Source organism: Colletotrichum tamarilloi, assembly GCF_030869305.1.
Source record: "Colletotrichum tamarilloi strain Tom-12 chromosome Unknown Scaffold_48.1, whole genome shotgun sequence".
Taxonomy (NCBI): domain Eukaryota; kingdom Fungi; phylum Ascomycota; class Sordariomycetes; order Glomerellales; family Glomerellaceae; genus Colletotrichum; species Colletotrichum tamarilloi.
Window position 1 is genome coordinate 97,868 of NW_026849431.1, and position 24,648 is coordinate 122,515.

Consider the following 24,648-nt stretch of genomic DNA (forward strand, 5'->3'; position numbering starts at 1 on the left):
GCCCAAAAACAAAAGACAACTGAGCCACGCTGAATCCGCACCAGACCGCGGGTCATTTCGAAAACAGAAAAAGTCATTTTACCCTCTGCCTGTGCAGAGTTGGAAAGAGCGACCGACTGACTACTTAATACTCACCAGCTCTCTTCAGCGCCTGAGTGCTACTGTCTCACTTGCACACAGGCAGACGGACACTCAATCACATGAGAAAACACCATCACCACATGACCAATAACCACCCGCACGACTCGCCGTGCCACCAACGACCAAGCTAAGAAGCTTTAACCCGCAAGCTACTGGATTGGAAAAATAAAGTCGAAGAGGGCCTCAGAAAAGAAGAAGAAGAGCGATTCATTTCCTCTTTTCTCACTTTTTCCTTTTCATTCTTTTGCACCCTTACTATCCGAGAGTGATTCACTTACACCACTGAGCGCTCACTCTTTACACCTTTCACACTCGTTCAACTCACATTTTACCACATTCGCACAACCAGCACAAGGAAACCCAATGCATCCCGACCCCCCGTGGTCATGGATGGCTTACTACGCACACTAACACGCTCCCGCAACACCGCGCCGTCCCCAAATCGCGGCAGCCGCAATCGCAACCGACACAGCGGTGGGGGCGGAGGCGGAGGCGGAGGCGGCAATAACCACGGCCAAATCGAAATCATTATCGAAACTCTCGCTCGAGGACTCGTCGAATATGCAGTACAAAAGTACATGAAGAAGCTGAGCGGCGGCGGCGACGAAGACAAGAATGGAGGAGAACACAGAAACGACCGGCGCCTTAGCACACGCAACACCCATGGCCACGACGAAGACGAGCGCGCTAGAGGCGGCGTTCCGAATATGGACATGGAGATGCTGGAGCACCTGGGCAAGAACATCCTTTCCAAAGCTATGGAGCGCTTCGGTGGCGGTGGAGGGGAGGACGATGAAGAGGAGGACGCGAGACGGAGACATGGCAAGGGACGAAGAGGCAGCCGAGACCGCGGTTCATACTCTCGTGGGCATTCGCAAGATCGCTCTCACGGGAGACGACACGGCAGTGGTGGCAAAGACGATGACCGTGACCGGAGAAGACGCCACAGCCGCGACGACGGGTACCCTTCACACGCACCCGGCTCGCCCTCCTCGCCGTCAAGACACCATCGCGGCGATGACGATACCCACCGCCGCCGCCGACGCGGATACGGGACCGACTATGCGCCGCTAAAAGAGGAGATGGAGACGTTATCCAACACGCTCATCTCTTTGAACGAGCGACAGCCCGGACACGCCGACTGCGAGTTTTACGATGCGTTTATGGAGCGCTCGGGCAAGGTGCAAGAGGCTATAGGGTCTGTTTTGGTGCAGATTCGGGAGAGGGAGGAGAGGAGGGAGGAAAGGCGCGGTCGGCGGAGGGTTTGAGGGGGAGGTTTCTGTGTTATGTTTTCCTCAGAGCAAGTGCGTATATGAGATACCCAGTTTCTCTTTTCCGTACATAGATTGATGAGCGATGATTTCGACGACGGCTTGGAATGGCAATACCCAGTAGCACGGAGGCAATACCCGGATTTCTCTTGACTTTGAATTTTCGGCAGCGGTGTGGTCGAAGGGGTGGATGGACGGCTAAATGTGTGGTTTGTAGGATAATGTAGAATCTAGAATAGTTGCAGCCTCCCTCCCGTCCCGTCTTATTTGCTACCTGAGCTGCCGCAAGCACGTGTTTGGGATGCAGAGGTCGCAGAGTCAGCAATGGCCAGCTTGTATCGTAGACGCAAACGCAAACATGGCTGGGTACCGAGCGTGCGGTGGCTTGATGAGAGTGCTACGTTGTGCTGCCTCATTCGATTGTTTGGTATTTATTTTCTGGGGATCGTGAAGGTGTGCCTGAAACAACCACTTTTCGAGATGGCTGGAAGAGATAGATTGTCGTGACCGGTTGTTGTGGGTTTACCGCTTGCTTCGCTATTTCCAAGTGTCTCATTGTTCCTCCTGAAGATATAGCTTGGGGCAAACTGGCTTTTGTAGATCAACGATGCTAACAAGCTTAGAAGAGGTCAAAAATGGTTCATACAACTATCGTCACCTCTCCCTCTGAGATGAATGGGGAAAACGAAATAGTCATGGCGATGCTAGAACAGCGAACAAGCCGATGACTAGAACACGAGAAACGGCACAAAGCAGCTGAGGCCAGACCTCGGCCGCCCCTAACATGGCGCCAATACCAATATCCCCAGTCCCGGCAAGTCATTTGGTGCGTCGTGGCGAGGAAGGCAGAATAGCAGGAATGCTCATCGGCTGTCTCGTCGGAGGCCTGGCTGCCGTGAGCCTCATATACTTCTGCTTCAACTGCGTTTTCTCTCCCAAGCCGCGGAAAAAGATGGACCATCAAGTACAGCATGTCCACCCTCACAAGCCTACTATACATAAATCTCATATCCATCACGTACATTCGGAGCCTGAAATGGATGCCCACGTACATTCTGCCCGTCACCCGCACGTCCATGGGTGGACGCATCGTCATCACCACCACCACCATAAGCACGGCCATCAGCATCACCATGCCAAACGAAAGGCGAAGCCCAAGAAGACTTGCAAGAAAGCAAAGCGGAAGGCCAAGGTCAAGTCTAACCGCAGGAGTAAACATTCTTCGCAGCCTCGAGAGCCTACGATACGATTCATGCCTACGCCTCCCATGACGGCTATGCCCATGCATCCAGCTCCGGTAGCTGGTATGGGAATGGGAATGGGCATGGTTCCCGGTATGGACTTGCCGCTGGGCGACGGCTTCATCGACTACGGGCCGGCGCCTGGCCAGGACATGGGATTAGAAATGGGATGGGGCGTAGACCCCAACTTCCGGCTGGAGCAGTTCGCTACGGAAGACGATATACACGGTGACAGGGAGGTGACTTGTAACGAGTGCTGCTACTCGTTCTTTGATTCTTTGTGCGGTATCCCGCCGGAAGCTCGAGATCTGAGAAGGGAGGCCGCTGGTAATGGAGCTGCGATTGTGAATGACAATGAGATGGAGGCTGTATAACTGTATAGTGATGAAGCCGGTCTCCCGAGGGAGGCATGTTGGGAGGTTCGGCCCTTCTGAGCAAGAAGGCGAGTGTTCCAAATACTGGTTGGAGGTTCAAAGGCAAGACCAATGTTCATATAGAACCAAGAGATACATAAGTCGAGCTGCTTTAGACACAGACCAAAACAACAATCATCGATTCAAGATTATACACACCGCAAACGTACAACACTGCTGGGTTCAATAGGAAAGATAGTGGCGCCTGGGTTCGCCTTGGAAATTTCATTCGCCAACTCCCGCTCCGGACAAATGCCAAATTCTGCATAATACAACTCGCGTCAGGTCATAGAATCCTTCTTTCATGTCAGTTTGTTGAAGCTTTATAGTGAAGGACACAATGTACCTGAGACTTTCTTTTACAAGCCCCCTCCCTAGTATTGAGTCTCGCCCGGTGTGAGGGTGTAACACCCACCCAAGACTACTTCTCAGCTGGGGCATCAGCTGGGGCATCAGCTGGAGGGTCTGCGGGAGGGTCGGCTGGAGCATCGGCCGGCGCGCCGGCAGGGGGATCAGCAGGCGTGGCAGATGGGGCGGTAGAGCGTGGCGCGGAGGGCGGCCCTCGAGGAGGTGGATGAGAGGCGGGGCCGTCGTCGGCCGAGCTCTTTGAGCTCCTTGAGCTGTAAGACTTGTGGGAGTGATGGCGTCGGCGACGACGATGTCGACGGCGACTAATCTTCTTGAGAGACACTCGATAATAGTAGAGAAAGGCTCCAGCGCCCAGAATGAATATGAGGATGGCCACCCCCACCGTGACACCAACGGTCAGGTTGGTGGTCTGTCCACCTGATATCGAGACCTGTCTCTTTGTGACGGTATTGTAGTGTTTGACTGCACGCGCTGCCACCTCGAAATCGGGGGAGCGAGGCTCTCTCTCAAGACCGAAGCTTCTCGGCACTCGGCCATTGAGGGGTTGGGGGATATACATTCAGTATCCGGGGAAAGATAGCCGGTGATGTTGTTGAGTCGAATAATAGAAGATATGAATGGTACAGTAATGATCAAAGTATCACAATAGAGGGAGACCGGAATCGTACGAAAAGAACAGTTTGTGACATGGTGAACGTGGAAGCAGAGAAAGAAGAACAACCTGCGTAGCAGATAGGGTGTCAAAGGTCCACGAGACATATTTAAGCTCAAAATCCCTTGGGCTGCTATGGATGAGATGATGGGCAAGATGGACGGGGGTCACTGACGGTGTAAGGTAGCTGGCAGCTCGCCTGGGTTGAAGGAGGTTCCGTGGTGAATCCGAGAGGATAACACAAGGGGCCGCATATGCAAGAGTGGCATCGTGCAGCGAATGCGGAGGAGAAATAGAAGAAGAAGGGAGTGTAAGACTGTATATCCGCATCGAAGGAGCAGCCGAAAAACGAAGGCATTCTCCAGATGCAGCAGACTCAGGAGCAGGCTGGGCGCGATTATGCGCGGTCCATGCAGCCGCCAAACCAATGAACCGGTGGTAGGCGTGGCGATGGTCCCCTACCGCAGCAGTTCCCGCACTCGTCGGGCCGCTCGTAGCCCAAAAGTAGTCTCTCGAAGCTATTGCTGATGGTGTCGTGGGGGGTCACTTTCCGCCAGTCACATTAGGTGAGGCTTTCGTCTCCCACTCTCCTGCAATGGGCTGATGGCCTCCTGTTGATGGCGGCGACTGCACTGGTTGGTCTTGGTCTGGCTAGATGGTCTTCTTCTTCTTCTTCTTCTTCTTCTTAAAGGCTTGGTAGTCGCCCCTCCAGAGCGTTCTTTTGCGTTACCGGACGTGATAAGTGAGCAAAGGGAGGTGCGGTTGGAGGCAAACACGGAGATCGCAGTTGGCTGGTTGGGCATCAAGACCACCAAGGGGTCAATTGGTACCCGCCGCCCTGGTGAGCTCGCGATCGAACACGTCGACAAGTGCCAAAGGCTAATTGAGGCCTGTCCGGAGTAGGCAGCGGGGCTTGCGGGTGTTCCATCGTGGGAAAGAGGCGAGTCGGTGACGGGGGAATGTTAACGGATGGATCTCACGATGGATCGTGTCCACCTCGTCTTCTGTTGCCAGCAGTGAGTTGCGAAGTACGTACAGCTCAAGAACTGCCTCGGTTGCTCAGCTAGAAGACCTGGGGACCTTGAGGGGCTGGCTTACTTAATTGGACCGATGACTCAGCTGCTCCTCCACCTCCTGCCTCTTCTTCCTCAAGTACATCTTTCCAACCCATTCCATCGCACCCTCTTCATTGCGACTACGAAACGAAAACATCACTCTTGTTCTTCCAGAAAAGCCTCTCGCTTCTTGGGCCTGATTCGTCTAGGATTCCCTCATCAGGAAGTAAACCAATCAAAATGGCCGTCCTGGGCCGAACAGACAGGGCGAACTGGCAGCGGTCTCCCAGCCAGTCGGCCTACACCACGAGCCGCCGTGCAGCTGCATCCTGCAGTCGTCTACAATCTCTCGTCTTTGGCCCAATTGGGCATCACACTCTGCCTCCAAACGACATTTGAAACTGTGGTATCGTCACCTGGATACCATGAAAGAGATTCTGAGCAAGTGCCATGTGTCTTCCATGCACAATGTCTTGCAGCTTGGACCAGAACCCAAGGGGCCCCTTCTCCTTACGCCGGGGGCTTTGTGCTGTGACTTGGCAGAAAGAGCCATTGCTATTGTCATTTTCCACTAATACGCAAAAGTCGTGACTTCTCCCTTTGGACTCGCATTGTCTTTGACGAGTGCTGCCGCAACCGACCGCCAATGTAGACGGCTCTAGATCTTCCCAACCGGGATGCTTGGTAATTATCACCTACTACTTTTCAAAGTGTCAAAGAAAGGGGTTGTCGTTGGCCTTTGTTGACTTCCCTTAATGTAGTAGCAATGCCTGAATATGACTCGAGGTTCTCTCGACCCTCAGACCATGGGCCGGATGCTCAGCCCAGCAACTTATGGCTATACCATGTCATCACCGTTATCCTTCTTAAAGAGACAAAACAACCAGACTACCCTTGGCTTGACACTTTTGTCCTTTTTATGCCAATCTTTGAGTCTTGCTGACGGACTGCTCGACATTGTCGCCACCCTCACGTTTACCATGTGTATCCTTCTCACGAGAAACTTTAGATGTTTTCCAGGGGGAAGGTTTTCGCGGCATACCTTCCAGTACATTATTCGATGTGCCAGCCCGAGATACGCCGAGTGTCTAGACCCGAAGGCTCTGGCCAAGCAATCCGAGGTGTATGATATTGCCTGTCACGAATGCACCGGCAAATTCCTTCAGCCCTTCACCAAACCGAAACGACTTACCGAGAGTATGGTTGATGAGAATTGCATAGAAGCACAAGCAGCCACTGAGCAATATGTCAAATCCATGGTCGAATTCCTCAATATGGCATTGATGGATGCGGGACAGCGACTTCCGACTAGGTTTGAAGGAAATGCGGATGATCAATTTGTCAATCGAGTCAGCAAAATCGAGACAGCCTGCCGCTTCAACAAAGACCATGTCGAAAATGGTCCCTACTGCGAATGCTTGGAAACAGACGATGCCACCAAGGAGTTCGATACAAACAGGATCACTGAGCTTCACAACAACGCTGCGGCTATCCGGCGGATTGTCTCCCAATCATATTTCTTCCCTTGGCGAGGGTTCTGGTCCGGTGCCAACACCGGCAATCGACTCGCGGATGAATTCAATTATCGATTGTTAGCCCACACCCGGAGGCCGGCCAACGATGGAGAGCTCGATCCAGATTTTCCATCTGTCGAACAGCACACTGAATTCCACCGCCAACAGCCCGACTTCACTTTTTTAATCAACCTTGGCGACCATAAGCCTCACGAAAGCGGGCAAGTCACGGCCGTGCCTGTTCTGAAATGTGCCCCTGATATCATGGACCGAGTAAGAGTTCTTACGACTCAACTGACGGAAAAAATCGATTCGTTCGGCGGCAGAGACCAGTGGGAACGCTCTCTAATCAACTCTTTTCGTGCACCATTGTTCGCTGACTTTGTCGCCGCCAACTTTGATACGCGCATGCAAGTTTCCAACCTTGTTGCGCATCTCCTGGCCCACGATCCAGGACTGACCAGGGCACGAATCGCTTCCATCAGCCGAATATTCCTAGAATTCTGGCACGTCGACACAGACGTCATGAGGGCCAACCTCCCCCAAGACCTAGGCACACTATTTGTCAGCCTGTTCAAGTGGAGTGTAGTGTCCATTACCCAAAGGGGCTCTATGGGATTCCGGAGTGGTGCGTACGCAGGTGGCATGCTCACTAGCCCTGGCCACTACAAGCATACCGAGTATATCCTCCTACGCAACGCATCTTTGAGGTTTAAAGACGAGTTCTCCAGACAGAGCCTCCTCGATAGTGCGGTCGCACCGCTCAGGGAGGCGGAGCTTCGGAAACTGGACGACACGGACTGTTTTATCTGTATGGAGCCTCTCGGTACAGGGCGAGATCCGCACGCAGCTGTGCGCGTTAAATGCCCCTCGGAGAACCACGTGGTGGGGAAGAACTGCTGGATGAAATCCCATCGCCGCAGATCGAAATTCGACCCGCGGGAGCTGAAGTGCCCCTTGTGCTCGGACTTCGTGCTGGGTGAGTGGAAGATGCCGTTCAATAACACGGAGCTCTGGGCTTGGGATCTGGTTCGGAAGACCGTGCCGCAGCTGCTCGAAGAGATGGGTCCTTCAGGTTATGCTGAGCTTTAGGATGCAATATGAGTAGTGCTCTATGGTGTTTGTCATGTTTGGTTTTGGTTCGGACATGTTGCAGCAGCATGTTGATGTACATAAGACGTATGTATAATAACATTCGGGAAGCTTGGTAGGCCTCATAGGTCGCTCGTATACTGCACTACTATTTCATCAATACTTGGAAGGCAATACGTCTCTTCACGACACATGTCGTAGCCCAGCCCAGCCCAGTCAGGAGTTCGAGACTGACGGCGGTAGCACATAATTGCGAAGCATGAATTAATATCCAGCAACTGTCAATTTCCATGTTCAGTTGGGGCATGGTTGATGGAAGACTTTCGTTTCATGCCCCAAGACCTTGAGCAACAACCAAGCCCCTCACTTCTACAGATTTAGCACCTGAGACAAACGACCCGGCCGAGCTTCTTTGACTGATGATGGTACCGTGCCGGATGAGGGAGCTACAAACAATCATTGTAAGTGTCCCTTACTCCTCGTGCGCTCCTTCGCAGTCGACTTTTGTGATGTGGCATATCATATAAGTCATGTCCTATGAAGAGTCTTTCTACTCATCTTGAGCATCTACAAATCAGTCACATTTCTTCTCTTCATTCATTCCAGTCAGATTCTTCTCTCAATTCCCAGCCCCTAATCCAGCCTAAATCTCTTTAGACCTCTTCACCAGTCCTTCAGATCTCTCGCAATCATAGTCATGTACGTCTCCTCCCCCCGCCGCCGCCGTGCCCCAAACCCAATTCGCATCCGCCACCACGCAAACAGCCCCCTCCTCGCCGGCCGCAGCCCCGCGCCCTGGACGCCAGACCACCCGGTTCCCCCGACCCCTTCGACAATAGCGTCCCCGGACTCCGCCGATACCCCGACGTTTCCCGTGAGCCCTCCATCCGCGACAGTTTCGACATGTAAGACATTATGGGATACCGTTCTAGAGCGTACTCCCAATAAACCGTTCTCGGAGACAGCGGATCCGGGTTGGGGGGATCAGTCGCCGTACCCCTCTACGGAGGACTCGCTAGCATCAGCACGCTGGAGGGTTGTCGAGCTGGAGCGGGCGGAAGATAGCCTCGGCGCGGTGACGCCTGGTGGTGGGATTAGTCCTGGTACTGTGGGTATTCCGAGGACGCCTGCCAGTACACCTGTTGCTGGGCGGGCTGGGTCTGCGATTGCTGTTGGTAGAAGAGGAGGGGTGTCAAAGTTGAGGAGGATTATGTATTCTCCTGGGTTGCCTGTTTCGCCGCCGCTGCGATGGTGGAAGGGTGAGGTGTATAGGCCGGTTCGTGGGACTGATGGGGAGGACGAGAGTGAGAGTGGGAGCGGTAGTGATGGTAGTGTGAGTCGTGGGTTAAAGCGCGTGAGACTCCAGCGGAAGGGAACACTGGATGTGAAGACGTGTGTTTGTCATGGGGGTGGTCCTGCGGCATCTGTCCAGTGGTGTAAGTATCCCCTGGTTCTGCTGGTTGTTCTGCTGGTGGTCCTCATCTTTCTGTATGTTCCATGGAAGAAGTGGACTTGAGAGCGTTGCCAGTAATCTCATTCTTGCATTTGTCTGAGAGAGCTTGGAGTTGCTGGATATCAAAGGTAATTGATATGGGATAGATAACAGGAAGGACTGTCTTGGCGAGGTAGATGGAGTAAAATCAAAGACCGTTGCCGTCTCTGGAACCTTCCCTGGCCCTCAAGGTCTTGCTTCTTTCTCCGCGAAGCTCTCGTGAATATGTGCCCGGGACTGCCCAAGGTGCTTTCCCGTCCCGGCAAGGTTAGACATCTACGAGGAAGGCACCAAAGTCCTCTCCTTCCCGTCCTCTCCTTCCCGTCCTCTCCTTCCCGCAAGCCGACACCTCCTACCTTACTTATTCGAAAGAGCCACTGATCCTCCCATCAGCGGACACCCACACGTCATTGAGTGCGTGGCTCAATTGGGTGGCGGACAGGGTAAAAATATACTCGTGCTAGCAGGTCCTCCGTGAAACCTGGCGAGCGCTCTTGTTCGAAGCCCCTTGCAGGCAAAGAGCGTTGAACAGACCCCCCGGTCTGTTCGTTTTTTTTGTTTTTTCAACATTTTGTATATACTTCTGTTGACTTTTTTGATTCAGAGAATTTTGCTGGTTCTGACGATTCGTTTCCACGTGGTTTCACGGTTGTAGCTGCTCTGCTGGTGGAGGTACGGACCTCGGAAGTGTGACGATGCTCTGATTTGCCTGGATGAATAGGGGAAGCAAAGCTGTTACATTGAAGTAGGGACTAGCATTTGAATTGGGAAGGTCTGTTACATCTACCTGCCTACGTATCCAGAGCGGACATGTGAATTCTCCTCGTCTCAATCATAACACTCGCATTTTGCCATACTACGATAGTCACCCCGACCTCAGCCACGACTTCACCACGGCTTTGCAGAGATTCAGACCCCTATTGGAGCATCATTTCATTACATCAGCTCTCAAACAATGACAGACCTACATACCCGCCATTTCTCCCACATCGGAGGTAACTCCACCGAACTCCTCGACCGTCTCGCCGTTTCTGAGCTCTGCAAAGGCTGGCCTGTCTACCGCGATGCAAGCGAATGGGCCAACTACCGCTCCCTCTTCACCAAGGATGCCTACGTTTGGACCAGTGCGTTGAATCACCAAGGCCCTTCCCACGATGCTTCTACTCTCAGAAGTATCTTGCTTGCCCCTGAAGCTAACGCCATATGGCATGTCACAGCTTGGAGCGGCGCACAGCCCATTGACGACTTCATTCGCATGTCCATCGCGGGCAAGTCGTCAGGGGCCTCCATCATGCACCGTGAATGCGGCACTCTTGTTGAGCTGAAACCAGATACGGGCCGCGCCGTGGGCAAGATGAAGGCCACCATTACCCAACGCTTCAAGCGCCACGACGGCTACGAGTACGACGTCGACTGTGACTGTCGGTTCCTCTTTTTCTATGAGAAGACGAAGGGAGAGAGAGGTGATGGCATCGAGAGGGATGAGAAATACTGGCAAGCTGCGTACGTCAAACTTATATATGAAAAGGACAAGATTGTACCCGTGGATGGGGCCAGGGCACCAGTCTTCGCGGACGAGGTGCTGGCTAGGTATCCTGCGGGATACAGATACCTCGGAGCTGCGCAGAGTACTTTGGGCTACGAGATTGATGCCAAGCTTATCACGGGAGAGGACGAGAGGGCTTGCAGCAAGATGTACCAGAGTATGGAGAGGTGGTTGGAGGGGGAAGATGGTCCGGTTGGCCTTTTCGAGACTTGAAGAATCCTCGACTTCAAGATGCAAGTAGATGCTTGAGGCCTGCGACCATGTCTTGGGCCGGGAGCTTGGCCTCTGGAGTTCGACCTGAAAGAAGCTATCATGCATAGACCCTGGGTATGCTCGACATAGCGTATAGGAAACAGCCGTTATAGAGAACATTCACATGCTATTACTACGTACACATCATTCAACATGGTCGTTGAAGTAGTGCAGGATGCTTGCATATGCTTGCATATCTCTCTCTAAGGCGTGCATGATATGGCGATTAGCTAAGCGCGCATGGCGCCATGGCGGACGGGGTGGCGGATTCAGCTGTTAGATTTGTTTCTTCTTGGAACATTTCACCGACCCAAGACATGAGCTGGTTTGATTCCGAATGTCTCACCCATGATCGGGCAAGCGGGTAGGGTCCTGGCAAAGACTGACGCAGCTCACACGAGAGAGGAATGTTGGCGATCACGTAGTGGCGTTGGGTTGTGTTCTATTTGTGCGTATCTACTGCGTGGCCGTGTCCATTGGCGGTCCAGGCTTCGGCTGTCCGGCGTCACCAAGGGATCGATGCAGTTACCAGTGTAGATATGAGAATAGTCAAGAGAGAATGTTGAGTGGACAGCGTCATGCATGCAGGCGTGACAATGGGCAGGAGTCCAGGCACAGCGCACAGAATGAATATTGAATATCCGTCAGTGGAGGTACGTTATACGGGCTGATGGACAGCGAAAGATGCAGAGATGCAGAGGTGATGGGACGACATTGGGGAAGGAGCAATCCGGTGTCAATGCATGGTCCGTTCTTTTCCACCAAGTTCCCCCTGCGTCAGCCAAAGCGTTGGTTCGTCCAATGGGGACGCTTCAGGTGCATGCATTGGCTGAGAGATCTTCAGGTCCTTGAGGATTGAGGAAGTTTAGGTGCCTTCCAGCACAAGTGGCAGCGCAAGTGGCAGCACAAGTGGAGGCGGCCCCAGCGGGCTGGCTGCTAATGCCAGGTACCTACCCGATGTACCTACTCATGCCTGGTGGTGCCTGGTTTTTTTCCCCCCATCCACTGCCACCTCAGGTTCCAACTTTGCCAGGCCTCGATTGCCAGGTATCCACGTATCGATTCAGCCCCGGAAAACAAACTTGGACACCTCGGTGGAGCCACCGCCCTGAAGGTCAGGTCTTCGAGTCTCCCCTGGCCTGGGACTTACTGCGTACCTAGGTGTGCGGTGTGGTGTGGCCTCACGTGATGTACATATGCAAGTGAGGTACCCAAGTACCCCGTACCCCCGGGCTCTCCTTAATTTCGTGACGTGCCAATACGACCGTCATTGTTTTCCTCCACTCTTTTCTTCTCTCTCCTCCTTCACTCCACTCCTCTTTTGACTGTGACCCCCGTCTTCCCTCCTTTTGTGTTTTATAGACATCTTTGTCCCACCCGTTGTCGATTCCTCCTTTGGACCTGTTCACTCTTTCACTCTTACCAGTCATTCTTTTTGGTCCACGACAACCACCAACTCACTACACTCTTTTGTTTATTATAGTCACAGCCAAAGAGTCTCGGAACAACGCCAAAAAAGGTCTTTCCCAGTCCGCCCTTAATTACCACCCTGGGACCCTTTTCCTCTGCTCGACGATTTTATTATTTCGACCGTTTCTTAACACATTAATCCAATCAAAATGAAGGCCTCCATCTCTCTCGCTGCCCTCACTGCCCTGGCGGCCACCGTCGAGGCTCAGAACTACCTCGGCTTCAACTCTGGTGCCACCAAGGCCGACCGCTCCGCCAAGTTCAAGGCCGACTTCGAGGCCGAGTTCAAGACTGCCCAGGGCCTCGAGGGTGCTCCCGGCGACTTCAACGCCGTCCGCCTCTACACCAACATCCAGGCCTACTCCACCCAGGACCCCATTGAGGCTTTCGAGGCTGCCATCGAGACCAAGACCTACATCCTTCTCGGTATCTGGACCTCCGGCACCGACAACATTGACAAGGAGATCAATGCCCTGAAGACCGCCGTCACCAAGTACGGCACCAAGCTCACTGACCTCATCATCGGTGCCTCCATCGGTTCTGAGGACTTGTACCGCAACTCCGTCACCGGTGTCAAGAACAAGTCTGGTGTCGGTGCGGACCCCAAGACCCTCGTCGGCTTCATCAACGACTTCAAGACCGCCTTCAAGGACACCCCTCTGTCCAAGGTCTCCATCGGCCACGTCGACACCTGGGATGTCTGGGGAAACTCCACCAACAAGCCCGTCCTCGACGCCGTTGACTGGGTTGGTGTTGACGAGTACCCCTACTACGAGAACGACAAGGGCAACACCATCGACAACGCTGGTTCCCTCTTCGACAAGGCCTACGATGCCACCGTCGCCACCGCTGGCGGCAAGCCCGTCTGGGTCACCGAGACCGGCTGGCCCGTCACCGGCGAGACTTGGGACCAGGCCGTTCCCGGCGCCAAGAACGCTCAGAAGTACTGGCAGGAGGTCGGTTGCCGCAAGCTCTTCAACAAGGTCCCCACCTTCTGGTACAACCTTCGCGACTCCAACCCCGACAACTCTATGAAGTTCGCCATCACCAAGGACCTGTCCACCACCCCTCTGTTCAACCTCACCTGCCCCACCACCTTCGACACTCCCTCCAGCACCAAGACCGCCTCTGCCTTCGGTACTGCCACCGCTAAGCCAAGCGCTTCCTCTGGCGCCAGCTCTGGCTCCGGCAACAGCACCAGCGGCGGCTCCGGCTCCGGCTCCGGCTCTGGAAGCGGCTCTGGCAGCGGTTCTAACTCGACCGTCTCCACTGCCGCTCCCTCTGCCACCTCCGGTTCCGGCTCCTCCGGCAGCGGATCCGGCTCTGGATCCAGCGCCAGCAGCACGCCCTCCGCGGTTGCTGGCTCTGGCGCCGCCGGCCTCCAGGCCTTCACCACCGGTGCTCTGGCCGTCGTTGCCGGCGCTTTCGCCCTCCTCTACTAAGAGGCGCGAGGAGAGTAGTGCACTCACTCGTCTTGTGGTCAAATTTTTCTAGCGCATTGGCAAGGTGTCTTTTGATTCCCCCTTCTGGACATGTGTTTTTTTCGGTATCATAATCATGGATAGATCGAGGATAGACTGATGGAGAAAAAATGTGATTAATCCATACACTCATTATCATTTCAAATGCCCGGTGACTCTGTGACACTTGACGAATATCTTTCTATGTGACATACTCAAAGTACTCCCAACTGTTCAGTGTGTGAAGATTCATAGCAGTGTGAGTATTCAGCAGTCTAATCGCGTCATACAGGGCTCGAGCTGTTCCTCCCGAGCAAATGAACGAATCGGTTCGGTTAGCCTCCAGGTAGAGGTGTGCTGCGGGCCGCACACCCATTGCCCGGCCTTGATTTACGATGCAATTGGGCCAAGCGCGGTGGCAGCCAAGCCGGCCAAGAGGAGCCTCCCTCCCATCCACCCCCATGGTCACCACCACCACCACCACCACCACCCATTTGGCATCCCACCCCCCCAGACGTCGGGAAATGAGATGGTGCTGATCAATCCCCACCCTCGAGGAGGCCGCACTTGGTATAGGCACCTGGGTTGTTGGCAGGCATACGAGGTCTGGACCGTCGAACGGGCTCCGTTTCTCTCTTTGGTTCATATTTCCTTCTCCTGGTCAGGGGATGTCACGTCCCCGCTGAGGAAGCGAGAGGAGACTGGAGAAGTTAGAAACTCTGGAAGAGAGAGAGATTCGAGACTCGAGAGAAAGAGGACTGTGTTTTCATACGGGCTCACACTGATGCACGGTAGAGAGTGGGTATTGGGAGAGTGGACGAAAGAGGAAACGGATTCCCACATATCCAGGCGCAGTGGCAAGCTAAATTTAGAGCTTGGACCCGAGTAAGAGAACTCGCAACTTATTCTGGAAACTGGTGACGGGAAGAGACGGCTTCGTGTTCGGTGTCGCGCCGTCGGACGCCGTTGTTCGGCAGGCTTGGGATGTGTGTGAACTCATTCGCTCGCTGGTAGTTGTGCGCGATTTTATACGGAGGCAAAGACTTCTGGAAACCCCGATCGTGTTACCTCCGTCTGGATACAAACGATCTCTCCAATGCAGACTCGTCAGCGGAGCGAATCCAGGTACGCGACGAATCATGAGGTTGCTGTACCTGGCGCTAGACGCAAGACGGGCAAACAGAGTTCAACGGCACAGGTTACCGACCGGATCAGGAAGAAGGTGAGGAAAAAAATCTTGGAAGGGGGTGAGCTGAGAGTGGAGAACGCGCGTCCGTTGTTTATTCTGGTTTATGCATGTTCATCCCATTCGTTCAGAGAAAAGTCTGATTTGTTTACATTGGCATTGGTCAGATCAGATCAAATGAGACCAGACGAAAAGAAACAATAAAGAAAGAGACGAATGACCGGTTCGATGAAGAAGAGAGAAAAACTTGGCTTTTCTCGCTAAAAGAGTCAATACTCGATAGTGTTGGGAAGGCGAGTGGCAGTGCATTACGGCGGCCACGGGCATGCCCTGACCTTGTTGGTGATCATCCAAGAATTCAAGATGCAGGGCCGGGTTTGCGTGCCTAGTGCATACTGTACGATTTGCCAGTTGCTAACTTGGTCTCTGCCAGCCAATATTGGTTTCCTCCCAGACTCTTAAATAGTCAATCTCGTTCGGGTATTTTTGGCAACTCTGTATTTCGGGGCGCGGCGGGACGAGACTTTTGACGTTTCTGCGGGCCTTGTTCTCGTGATGCAATTGCACTCCGTAGCATTGTTTATGCCGGATAGCGGCACGATGAGCATTATACCACGTAAGGTGCTTCCTGGAGTTGTGATGACCAGCTGATGAATAAGGGCTTTGCGTCGTGTGTGCATTCCTCCAATGCCTCACTTGCGCATGCATACCAACAGCGTTTCGACTTTTGCATGTTTTATGCCAAGACATTTCCCCTAATTTGTGCATTTGGCACGTTGTGAACCGGCTGCGGTTTGGCGGGCAGACTGGCGGAAAGTATCTCCCATCCGTCGGGTCTCAGCCGCAACGGACCAACGGCTTTGTTCGTCAACCAAACGCTGTTGGGAACTTTATTCGACGTCATTGACTGACTGCATCTCTAGATGAGCCAACAGTTCAACATGTACGTGAGGATATCGCGATATCCAACTGGTGATAGTGGCGCATTCTCACACAGCCTGCTGCGTTCGCGATACACAGAATGTACTACAGAGGCCGCCCGCTGGCATGAACGTAGCCCTCTCGCACCGTGACGTCGCGCCCAGGTTCTTCCCAGGACGGCCGCGGGCCTCGACGGGATGCCGAAGCTTCTTCCCGCGCGCTTCCGGAGCCGCCGCGTCAACGCCATCGTCTCGGGAGTGTCATCTCCTACGGAACACACTTTTCGCATTGCATGTTCACATGGTCCCCTCCGCCCGCCGGTGGATCACTTCTCAACCCGGCTTCATAGCCCTGACGGAGCCCGCCCACCCCCACACAAAACTCCCACTCAACCACAACCCGGAATATGAATAACTTCCCCGGCTCTCACCGGTATCCGCAATCGCATCGAGGACCTTCCTCGGAGCGAGCATCGTCACGGAAGGGTGGCCGAGTTGGTTATGGCGCCAGGTTAAGGTCAGCTTAACATCTGTTTCCTGGTGGGGCAACCCGCGCGAGTTCGAGTCTCGTCCCTTTCATTTTGCGTTTTTTGGCATTGATTATTACATGGTTAGGTTTGCTCTGGGCTTATTTTGAGATGGGTGCTCGAGTGGCATGTAACTTCGCGTTTTGTCTTGCGGTTGACTGGCCGTTATGATGGCAAAATATTTGACCAGGTTTTGCGCCTCAGCGCCGGCATCGCCAACTCCAAGACGATAATGATCAACCTTGACCTTGATACCCGCAGGTATGAGAGGAGTGAGTGCCTTTCAGAGATAGTCATCATTCCCAATCACCTCTTCGAGACCTATCATCGCCCTTCATCCCCTTCAGTTTGTTCAGCTTCAGTGCTCGGCCTGGATGAAGTGTGCTATAGTACAGAGAACTAAGTAAATTACCTGAAATACTGAGAATTTAATATCACATATCATCGCGAGTATACATGTATAGAAACCGGCATGATGTTTGTCGGGTTGTCGTTGGCTGCCACGACTTCATTCATTCCCTGTGTTCTATGACCCTCATATCCTTGACTACCGAGCCCTTCTCGTCCAGCCCATCATCCTTCACCTCTTCCCCAAATACCTCCTGCATGCGTTCTAGGCTGTGGCCTCTGGTCTCAGGGTACAAGAAGTAAAAGACGGCCACTTCAATCACAAGCCACACCACATATACCAAGTAGTACTTCCAACCCAGAGAGTCCATACCGATCGGATTGACAAACTGGTTGAAGAACGACGCGGCCTTGTTAGCAAAGACGAGGATACTAAGACCCATAGCCCGAAGCCTAAATGGAAGAATCTCTGTGGGGTAGAGGAAGAGCAAGGGGTTGAGACAAATATTGAAGGCGGCGTAGAAGATAAAGATGAAGGCAAGCGCAGCCTGGCTAGCAGCTGTAGTGCCCGTTGTGTTGTACACCGCGATACTGGCCGTCAGCGACGAAAAGGTGAGCCACATGGCAATGCCGCCTCCGACAAACATCCACCGGCGGCCGATCTTAGTTGAAAGCGCTGCCGCAAACAGAGCCGTGGCGTAGTTCACGGTGCTGATGACTCCGTTGAGCATGGTCTGCTCGCGTTGGCTAGTGATTCCGATGCTGGTGAATATCTTTGTCAAGTAGTATGACACCAAACCGTTACCACTCCACTGGCCGAACACGGCGAGAGTAAGGAGGATCAAGAGTCTCTTCCTGTTGGCTGGTGTCTTGAAGAACAGCTTTGGTCCTACATCCTTGACCTGCTTCTCCAGCTGCAAAGCCACCTTCATCTCGTGGAACTCTGCAACGACCAGCGGGTCGGACGGGTCCCCACCCCCGTGATGCTTCACAAGGATGCTAAATGCCTCGTCATCTCGGTCCTTGTAACAAAGCCAACGAGGAGACTCGTCTAGGAACCAGACGAAAACCATCTGGATGACCGCCGGGAGCGCCTGCAACATTGTAGGAAGCCGCCACGCCCACGAACCCGCGATGCGGTAGCTTCCAAACGTCACCCACCCCGCCGTGAGGGCGCCGAGGTAGAAGCTGGTATTATAGAGCGAGCCGAATAACACGCGGTGCCTTGGGTGCGCGAGCTCCGAGATGAGCACCGGCGCCGCGGCGAGGGCCATGGTGATGCCGAAGCCGACGACGATGCGGCCGCCGATGAATTGTCCGATGGAATGGCTGAGGCACTGGATCAGCACGCCAATAATCATGATGCTGCTCCCCGTGAGGATGGACCATTTCCGTCCGAAGCGGTCCGAGACGAAGGCGGAAAAGGGGGTGGAAATGATTGCGCCGAGGGGGTAGGCCGCGCTGGTGAAGCCGAGAAGGGCGCCTTTGGGACTTCCGAATTCGCGGTTCCAGGCGGCGACGCCTTGGAGGCCCGTCAGGACGGAGCCGTCGTAGCCGTTTGTTGCGCAGACGACGAGGCAGGCTGGGGCGAGGATACTGTAGAGGCGGATGAGGGATGGAGTGAGGGAGGAGAGGGCGGAGTGGTTGTCTGAGGCCAGGATCTCTTCCACGGTCTGGGCCCGCGGGGGCAGAGACTCGGAGTCCATCTTGTTGGACATTCAAAGGCCAGTATAGATGAAGATGGCTGTGAGAATGATGACTTGTTCACCCGGGCTTCGCGGGTCTATTTATGCTGTATGACAGCCATGATCTAACATAGTCGCCAACCAACAGACATATCCAAGGAGGAATGTTTTTCTCGAGCAAGTAGAATCTAGGCTCGATAAGCTCTACCCGGTAACATACGACATGGCGTCGAACCTGACCCCATGATCTGGTTCCGTTCGAGTCCGACCCCGGATCGGCTCTGCGGGGGAGGGTTCCCCAGGTCTTGGCATTGTTCTCGAGGGACGAGGCTATTCCCCAAAACGGCAAGGATGTCACGTAGGCGCGGGGAGAGACGGACTGACTCCGTGCCCCTCGTCTTTGGTGGGGGGTCGTGAGTGTGTCCCGCATAGTTTCCCATCCCGACACGTCGGGAGCTGTACCAATGCTGCTTGGCTCTTTGCAGCTAATCCCGCCGGGGAGAAACGGACTCGGTCCGATCATGGGCGTTACAAAACCCAGCCTAGCACGCGTTGTTCCTAAGTCTCCTGCATTGGCTTATACTCATAAGGAAGTCAATCTTCGCTGCTTATAAATGAGCCCCTACTCTGAACCTGGGCGAGGGTCTGTTAAACTCACTGGTTTCTTGGAGGCACGCAAAGAGGTCATCTCTGACTTCAGTTTCCTTAGTGCTCACACTCAATTCCTACCTTAACCCCATCACTCACTAGCAACATGTTTGACACTGAGAAACGAGGCCGAGACCATGATGCATCGCGCATCAATGTGCCTCAAGCACCCCAAAACCCGAAATCGTTCTCTCAAGAAAGATTGAAGCATATGACTCTCGAGGAGAAGGTGTTGCTACTGACAGGCGAAGACCTCTGGCGGACGAATCCCATCCCGAGGTTGGGCATCTCCCGAATCAAGACCTCTGATGGGCCTACCGGAGTTCGCGGTGGTATCTTTGTTGATGGGGTCACTGCAGCCTCGTTGCCGTCTGGGTGAGTGCCTGTAGCAGCTCCCGCCTGAATACAGCCATATCTGACAAATACAAAAGGGTGTCGCTGGCTGCTACGTGGGATAAGCAAGTGATCAACGATGTCTCACAGATCTTGATAGCGGAAGCCAAGAGCAAAGGAGTAGATGTTCTTCTAGGCCCAACAGGTAAGGTCTTGCCTACTGCAAGTGGAAGCCTCAGATCCTGGTATCAGTCTGACACCTGCATAGTATGCATCCCTCGTACTCCACTGGGCGGACGTAACTTCGAAGCCTACAGCGAAGACCCTTTCCTGACGGGCAAACTGGCCGCCGAGTACATCAACACGATTCAAGCTGCTGGTATCGGAGCCTGCGTCAAGCACTACGCCGCAAACGACCAGGAGAATCGCCGTTTCTTCATAGACGAGAAGATCCCCGAGCGTGCTCTACGCGAAATTCACCTGCAGCCTTTTCAAATTGCAGTCCGCGATAGTAACCCGTGGTCCATCATGACAGCTTACAACAAGATCAATGCCGACTTCTGCTCAGCACATCACTACCTCATCAGGGATATTCTCCGTGGCGAATGGGGCTGGGATGGATTGGTGATGAGTGATTGGTTTGGGACGAATAGCATCGTGCCTTCGTTGACAGCAGGGTAAGCCTTGAATCAGAAGCCACCCCCTTTGGCGAATATTTGACTAACGAAGAATCAGATTGGATCTGGAGATGCCTGGACCAGTCAGACGAAGGGGCAAACACCTTCTCGAGGCACATAGCAAAGGCCTGGTTGACACCTCTTTCATTGATGCATCTGCCGCAAGAGTCCTGGAGCTACTGCACAAGACCGGCAAAAGCCAGGTACCAGATTGGAAGGAAGAGCCGGAGCGAGCCGTTGATCTCCCCGAGCATCGGAAGATTCTGCGTCGCGCAGGTGCAGAAGGTTTGTGCCCATTCAAGAGAGATGCTCAAGTGAAGTCAACTAACGAAACATGCAGGCATTGTTCTACTGAAGAACGATAAGTCGACCTTACCCCTCACAGATATCAGTGGTAAGACCATTGCTTTCATCGGCCCCAACGCCGCCAGATCGGTGGCCACGGGAGGTGGTAGCTCCAACCTCGCGCCTCACTACCGTACCACGCCTTTTGGATCCTTCAAAAGGGAGCTCTCTGAGGCGTTCCCGACAGCCAAGGTTGCAACTCAACCCGGAATCCTTACGCATCGATATCTACCTCTCATGGACCCTACTGTCATGCAAAACCCCGAAACCAAGAGTGCTGGATTTGTTTTGTCTCTTTGGAGAAACATGAAGCACGAAGGCGACCGGTTCATGGTAGAGCACCGGCCGAGTTCGAACCTGGTTTGCTATGATGGGCTCCCCCCTGAGCTGACGACGGGAGAGCGATATTCCTACCGTGCCAGGACGATACTCACGCCAAAGACGAGTGGGGTTCATCAGCTATCCCTCTCAAGCTGTGGCCCTGGCAAGCTGATCCTCGATGGAAAGGTTATTATTGATATCGAGCGGAGGTGGTGGTCGCCCAAGTCATCTCTCTTCATGAGCTACGGCTCACCTGAGAAGCGAGTCGATGTCGCCCTCGAAGCTGGTAGATCATATGAACTTGTGCTTGAGTCGCTCAGCCGCGAACCGAAGCCGTATGATTTGACATACATGGACATGTTGGAGCGTGAGGAGGTCCAAGACGGCGGTCGCATCGGGTTCCTAGAGAACCCCGGAGACCTTGACGCAATGTTTCAAAACGCCATCGAGCTTGCCAGGACGAGTGATGTTGCCGTCGTCGTTGTAGGAAAGGACCAGGACTGGGAGACGGAGACGAGCGACATGGTGTCCATGGACTTGCCTGGCCGGTCCAACGAGCTGATCTCTGCCGTGGCCAAGGCGAATCCCAACGTCATCGTGGTAAACCAAACGGGAAGTCCGATCACAATGCCCTGGATTGGCGAGGTTCCGGCTGTCATCCAAGGTTGGTACCAAGGTCAAGAGCTGGGTAACAGCTTGGCGGACGTCCTCCTTGGGGCGGCGAATCCGTGCGGGAAGCTTCCAATCACATTCCCGCGCCGCATTGAGGACACGCCATCATTCGACAATTATCCCGGTGAGAACGACGTGGTTCACTATGGAGAGGGCATCTATCTTGGGTACAAGTACTACGATCACCGCAAGATCGAACCACTGTTCCCTTTCGGGGCTGGTCTCTCATACACCACCTTTGAGTACTCCAACCTAAGACTGAGTGCCGACGTACTAGAGGAGACCGGAAGGATTGAAGTCGAAGTTGACGTGACGAACACGGGCAAGCGCGAAGGCAGAGAGATTGTGCAGTTCTACGTCGCTCCTGTGTCGAAGCCTCGGCTGGGCCGCCCGCTCAAGGAGCTTAAGGGCTGGGACAAGGTTCTCGTACGGCCCGGAGAGACAGTGACCGCTCGGACGACTCTCGACAAGGTGAGCATATCATACTGGGATGATAGCGTTCAGAAGTGGGTGGTGGAGGCCAACGCGGAGTTCATGGTGAGTGCGGCAAGGGATTCTAGGGAGGAAGGGCTGGGCGCCAGATTCCGGTCGGCGAATGCTTTCCAGTGGGTTCATTGAGTTGAGGTCACGAACCGGGTAAAGACGTGCTGTTGGTAACTACAGTATGACACGCTGGTTGCGGTTATCTCTGTTCTGGATGATTCATATATCTCCCGTGATCAAGACAGCATGCGAAGAATCTCACAATCCTTCGCAATCGTTGGCGAAAACCGAGACGCCGCTCCGGCTGCCATTTCTCGAGCCTGGTGTGTGATTTCCCAGCCTTCCGGCAATAGGATTTTAGACAGCTCTTCATTGCGTAGGATGAACTCGATCTGAATTTCGATTCCGAAAAGACTATGAGGCACATCAGCTGGTCGGTCGTCGGTCATCAAGAGTGACTGGATGCTTACGTTCTCCAAGAGTTGATGGGGAAGAGAAGGAGCCCGAATGGCTCCTGGAGGATCCCACCATGCAATACCCCAATGATGGCAGAGGAAACCGCTACCTTGGCGCCTAACATGTCTTCGTCGGATAGAGCAGAGATTGCCGAGGCATGTAGACAGCGGTGCACGTGAGAACGGTAGAGGATCGTCTTTGCAGCGCAATAGCGTGCCTTCAGGTGTCCTCTCAACCTTTGTTGCATTGGTCTGACTGGATGCGAGGAAAGGAGCCTGACCTCTTCGACAAGCGAGAAGGTCTCGAATTGGAGCGCGACTGGGAGACACGCTTTCCACTCCTCGATTTGACGGCTCAATTCACCCAGAATAGAATGGGATGGGGGCTGAACTCTTTCTATAGTTGAATCAGCATTCGCAACAAATCTCGTGCACAACGGAGGTTCTTTGACCTTTGTTATACAGATGAAGGTGTATTCGGTTTAGGAGTCTCCTCATAGCAACAAGTGCCAAGAAGTAGAATTGCGTGTCTTTGCCCTGAGAGTCTGCGCCAGAGTCGGGCAGTAGCGGCAAGGGCACTGCACTTTCGAGACTACTCAAGCCGCTAGGCGGGAAGTCATACTCGACAAGAATTTGGCTGTGACTTGATTAGCACGCAAGACTTTGAGGGCCAAAGCCGAAAGTGTTGGTACCTTTCTTGCAGATACGCAATCCAGTACAGCTGGCAGTGGTGCGCTTCTAGTTTCGCCTGCCTGATGCCAACCTGTTAGTGAATTTCGCATCCTGGCCATCAATCTACAAATCACCGGACCTACAGCGGCAGCAAGATCATGATCAGAGAGCACGCTTTGTGAATGAAACTCCAAGAGTCATGAATTCTCAAGACTGATGAGTTGTAAAGACTGTCAAGCGCCATTAGCGTTCACAATGCCTCCCTACAGGAGATCCAAGCTTTACTTACGCCATGAGCAAAAGACACTGGACGCTCACCCAGTCGGTTTCTTCAACATCTCGGAACATATCGCACGCAATGGTGTAGAAACCGAGACCAGCCTCGTGATCTAACATGGCATCCGTTGAGTCGGACTGGGCCCATTCTGTTTTACCAGTCTGGCAGGCAGCTACAGAGCCGAGCGAGAGGACGAGTGCCACCAAGCAGCTATCAAGATTGCGAGCAAACCCCACTCTGAGAGCTTGATTGAGATGATGGCTATAGAATCGGTCTTCGTCTAACACAAGATACTGCGGGTGGAAGTGACTGAAGTAAGAGTCGGCTAGGTCACGCAATTGCGCCAGCGACAGGTTGGACAGCCAACCATCATCTCGCGAGGAACTTTCAACGAGGCATCGTGGGGGTGCTCTACTTCTGCGCATCTTGGGTCGCTGAATCTCCAACGCGACTGGGTATCGTAGATCAAGCTCCGGCAGAGTGACCGGAGAACAAGGCCAGGAGAGAAGATGCTGTGGTGCCGTGTAGTGCTTCTCCGGGATGGCGAGTTCCTGGCGGATCTGGACCGATCCCAGCTTGGAAGGCGAGAATACGCTCATCGGACTGACTGCTTCCATCGGGTCAGGGTTCTCAACTGTCGGTTCGTGATGGTTCTGTAGCCGTGACTGCCCATCTGAAGTGATTCGAAAGTCGTGAGTACTCTCCATGAGAGCATCCAGCTTAGCTTCCATCCGCTTCAGTGTGTCATTCAACTCCGTGACAGAGAGGTTCTTCCTTGATGAAAGTCAGTCGACTGTAACTCTTCACTAGGGCAAGCATACTACATTACTTTGATGTGACGGTTTCGACATATGCACATTGCAGCCCCAACCTTCTACATCGCCCGCAAAAAGGTTTCGCTTCATCACATTTCGTCTTCCTCTCACGACATGGCGCGCAGACCTTGCGAGATTGTTAGCAACGCCCAGCCTTTTTTTGACCTCAATGCTCACATTGAGCGCTTGTCGACGTGGTGCGCTGCTCGAAGGCTGATTTCGTGTATTTTCAGAGTCCATGTCCGGTCGCTGCAATGTTCATAGGAAGGACGGTAAGGTAGTGCAGGCTTGGGGGGTTAGGGGTCGTTGCTGCTTA

General features: G+C 53.6%; 10 protein-coding genes across 10 annotated transcripts; 7 read left to right on the forward strand and 3 right to left on the reverse strand.

The window, feature by feature from the left end:
• Positions 1–527: 527 nt before the first annotated feature.
• CTAM01_10446 (uncharacterized protein) lies at positions 528–1,409 on the forward strand (the record flags this gene model as incomplete). Its single annotated transcript, XM_060526461.1, has 1 exon — positions 528–1,409. One exon carries the CDS (start codon positions 528–530, stop codon positions 1,407–1,409), a length of 882 nt encoding a protein of 293 aa, XP_060378878.1.
• A 787-nt stretch (positions 1,410–2,196) lies between these two features.
• CTAM01_10447 (uncharacterized protein) lies at positions 2,197–3,027 on the forward strand (the record flags this gene model as incomplete). Its single annotated transcript, XM_060526462.1, has 1 exon — positions 2,197–3,027. The coding sequence occupies one exon, from the start codon at positions 2,197–2,199 to the stop codon at positions 3,025–3,027; it is 831 nt and encodes a 276-aa protein (XP_060378879.1).
• Positions 3,028–3,487: 460 nt separating this feature from the next.
• Positions 3,488–3,994, reverse strand: CTAM01_10448 (uncharacterized protein; the record flags this gene model as incomplete). Its single annotated transcript, XM_060526463.1, has 1 exon — positions 3,488–3,994. One exon carries the CDS (start codon positions 3,992–3,994, stop codon positions 3,488–3,490), a length of 507 nt encoding a protein of 168 aa, XP_060378880.1.
• A 1,924-nt stretch (positions 3,995–5,918) lies between these two features.
• CTAM01_10449 (uncharacterized protein) lies at positions 5,919–7,748 on the forward strand (the record flags this gene model as incomplete). The annotated part of the gene is made up of 1 exon (XM_060526464.1): positions 5,919–7,748. The coding sequence occupies one exon, from the start codon at positions 5,919–5,921 to the stop codon at positions 7,746–7,748; it is 1,830 nt and encodes a 609-aa protein (XP_060378881.1).
• Positions 7,749–8,445: 697 nt separating this feature from the next.
• On the forward strand, positions 8,446–9,264 carry CTAM01_10450 (uncharacterized protein; the record flags this gene model as incomplete). The annotated part of the gene is made up of 1 exon (XM_060526465.1): positions 8,446–9,264. The coding sequence occupies one exon, from the start codon at positions 8,446–8,448 to the stop codon at positions 9,262–9,264; it is 819 nt and encodes a 272-aa protein (XP_060378882.1).
• Positions 9,265–10,195: 931 nt separating this feature from the next.
• CTAM01_10451 (catabolic 3-dehydroquinase) lies at positions 10,196–10,999 on the forward strand (the record flags this gene model as incomplete). Its single annotated transcript, XM_060526466.1, has 1 exon — positions 10,196–10,999. The coding sequence occupies one exon, from the start codon at positions 10,196–10,198 to the stop codon at positions 10,997–10,999; it is 804 nt and encodes a 267-aa protein (XP_060378883.1).
• A 1,658-nt stretch (positions 11,000–12,657) lies between these two features.
• On the forward strand, positions 12,658–13,950 carry CTAM01_10452 (glucan 1,3-beta-glucosidase; the record flags this gene model as incomplete). The annotated part of the gene is made up of 1 exon (XM_060526467.1): positions 12,658–13,950. One exon carries the CDS (start codon positions 12,658–12,660, stop codon positions 13,948–13,950), a length of 1,293 nt encoding a protein of 430 aa, XP_060378884.1.
• Positions 13,951–17,113: 3,163 nt separating this feature from the next.
• CTAM01_10453 (uncharacterized protein) lies at positions 17,114–18,667 on the reverse strand (the record flags this gene model as incomplete). Its single annotated transcript, XM_060526468.1, has 1 exon — positions 17,114–18,667. One exon carries the CDS (start codon positions 18,665–18,667, stop codon positions 17,114–17,116), a length of 1,554 nt encoding a protein of 517 aa, XP_060378885.1.
• A 721-nt stretch (positions 18,668–19,388) lies between these two features.
• On the forward strand, positions 19,389–22,248 carry CTAM01_10454 (uncharacterized protein; the record flags this gene model as incomplete). Its single annotated transcript, XM_060526469.1, has 5 exons — positions 19,389–19,657; positions 19,714–19,820; positions 19,884–20,292; positions 20,351–20,577; positions 20,633–22,248. 5 exons carry the CDS (start codon positions 19,389–19,391, stop codon positions 22,246–22,248), a joined length of 2,628 nt encoding a protein of 875 aa, XP_060378886.1.
• Positions 22,249–22,349: 101 nt separating this feature from the next.
• CTAM01_10455 (uncharacterized protein) lies at positions 22,350–24,224 on the reverse strand (the record flags this gene model as incomplete). The annotated part of the gene is made up of 6 exons (XM_060526470.1): positions 22,350–22,527; positions 22,584–22,965; positions 23,021–23,205; positions 23,261–23,320; positions 23,384–23,470; positions 23,530–24,224. 6 exons carry the CDS (start codon positions 24,222–24,224, stop codon positions 22,350–22,352), a joined length of 1,587 nt encoding a protein of 528 aa, XP_060378887.1.
• Between the last annotated feature and the right edge of the window lie 424 nt (positions 24,225–24,648).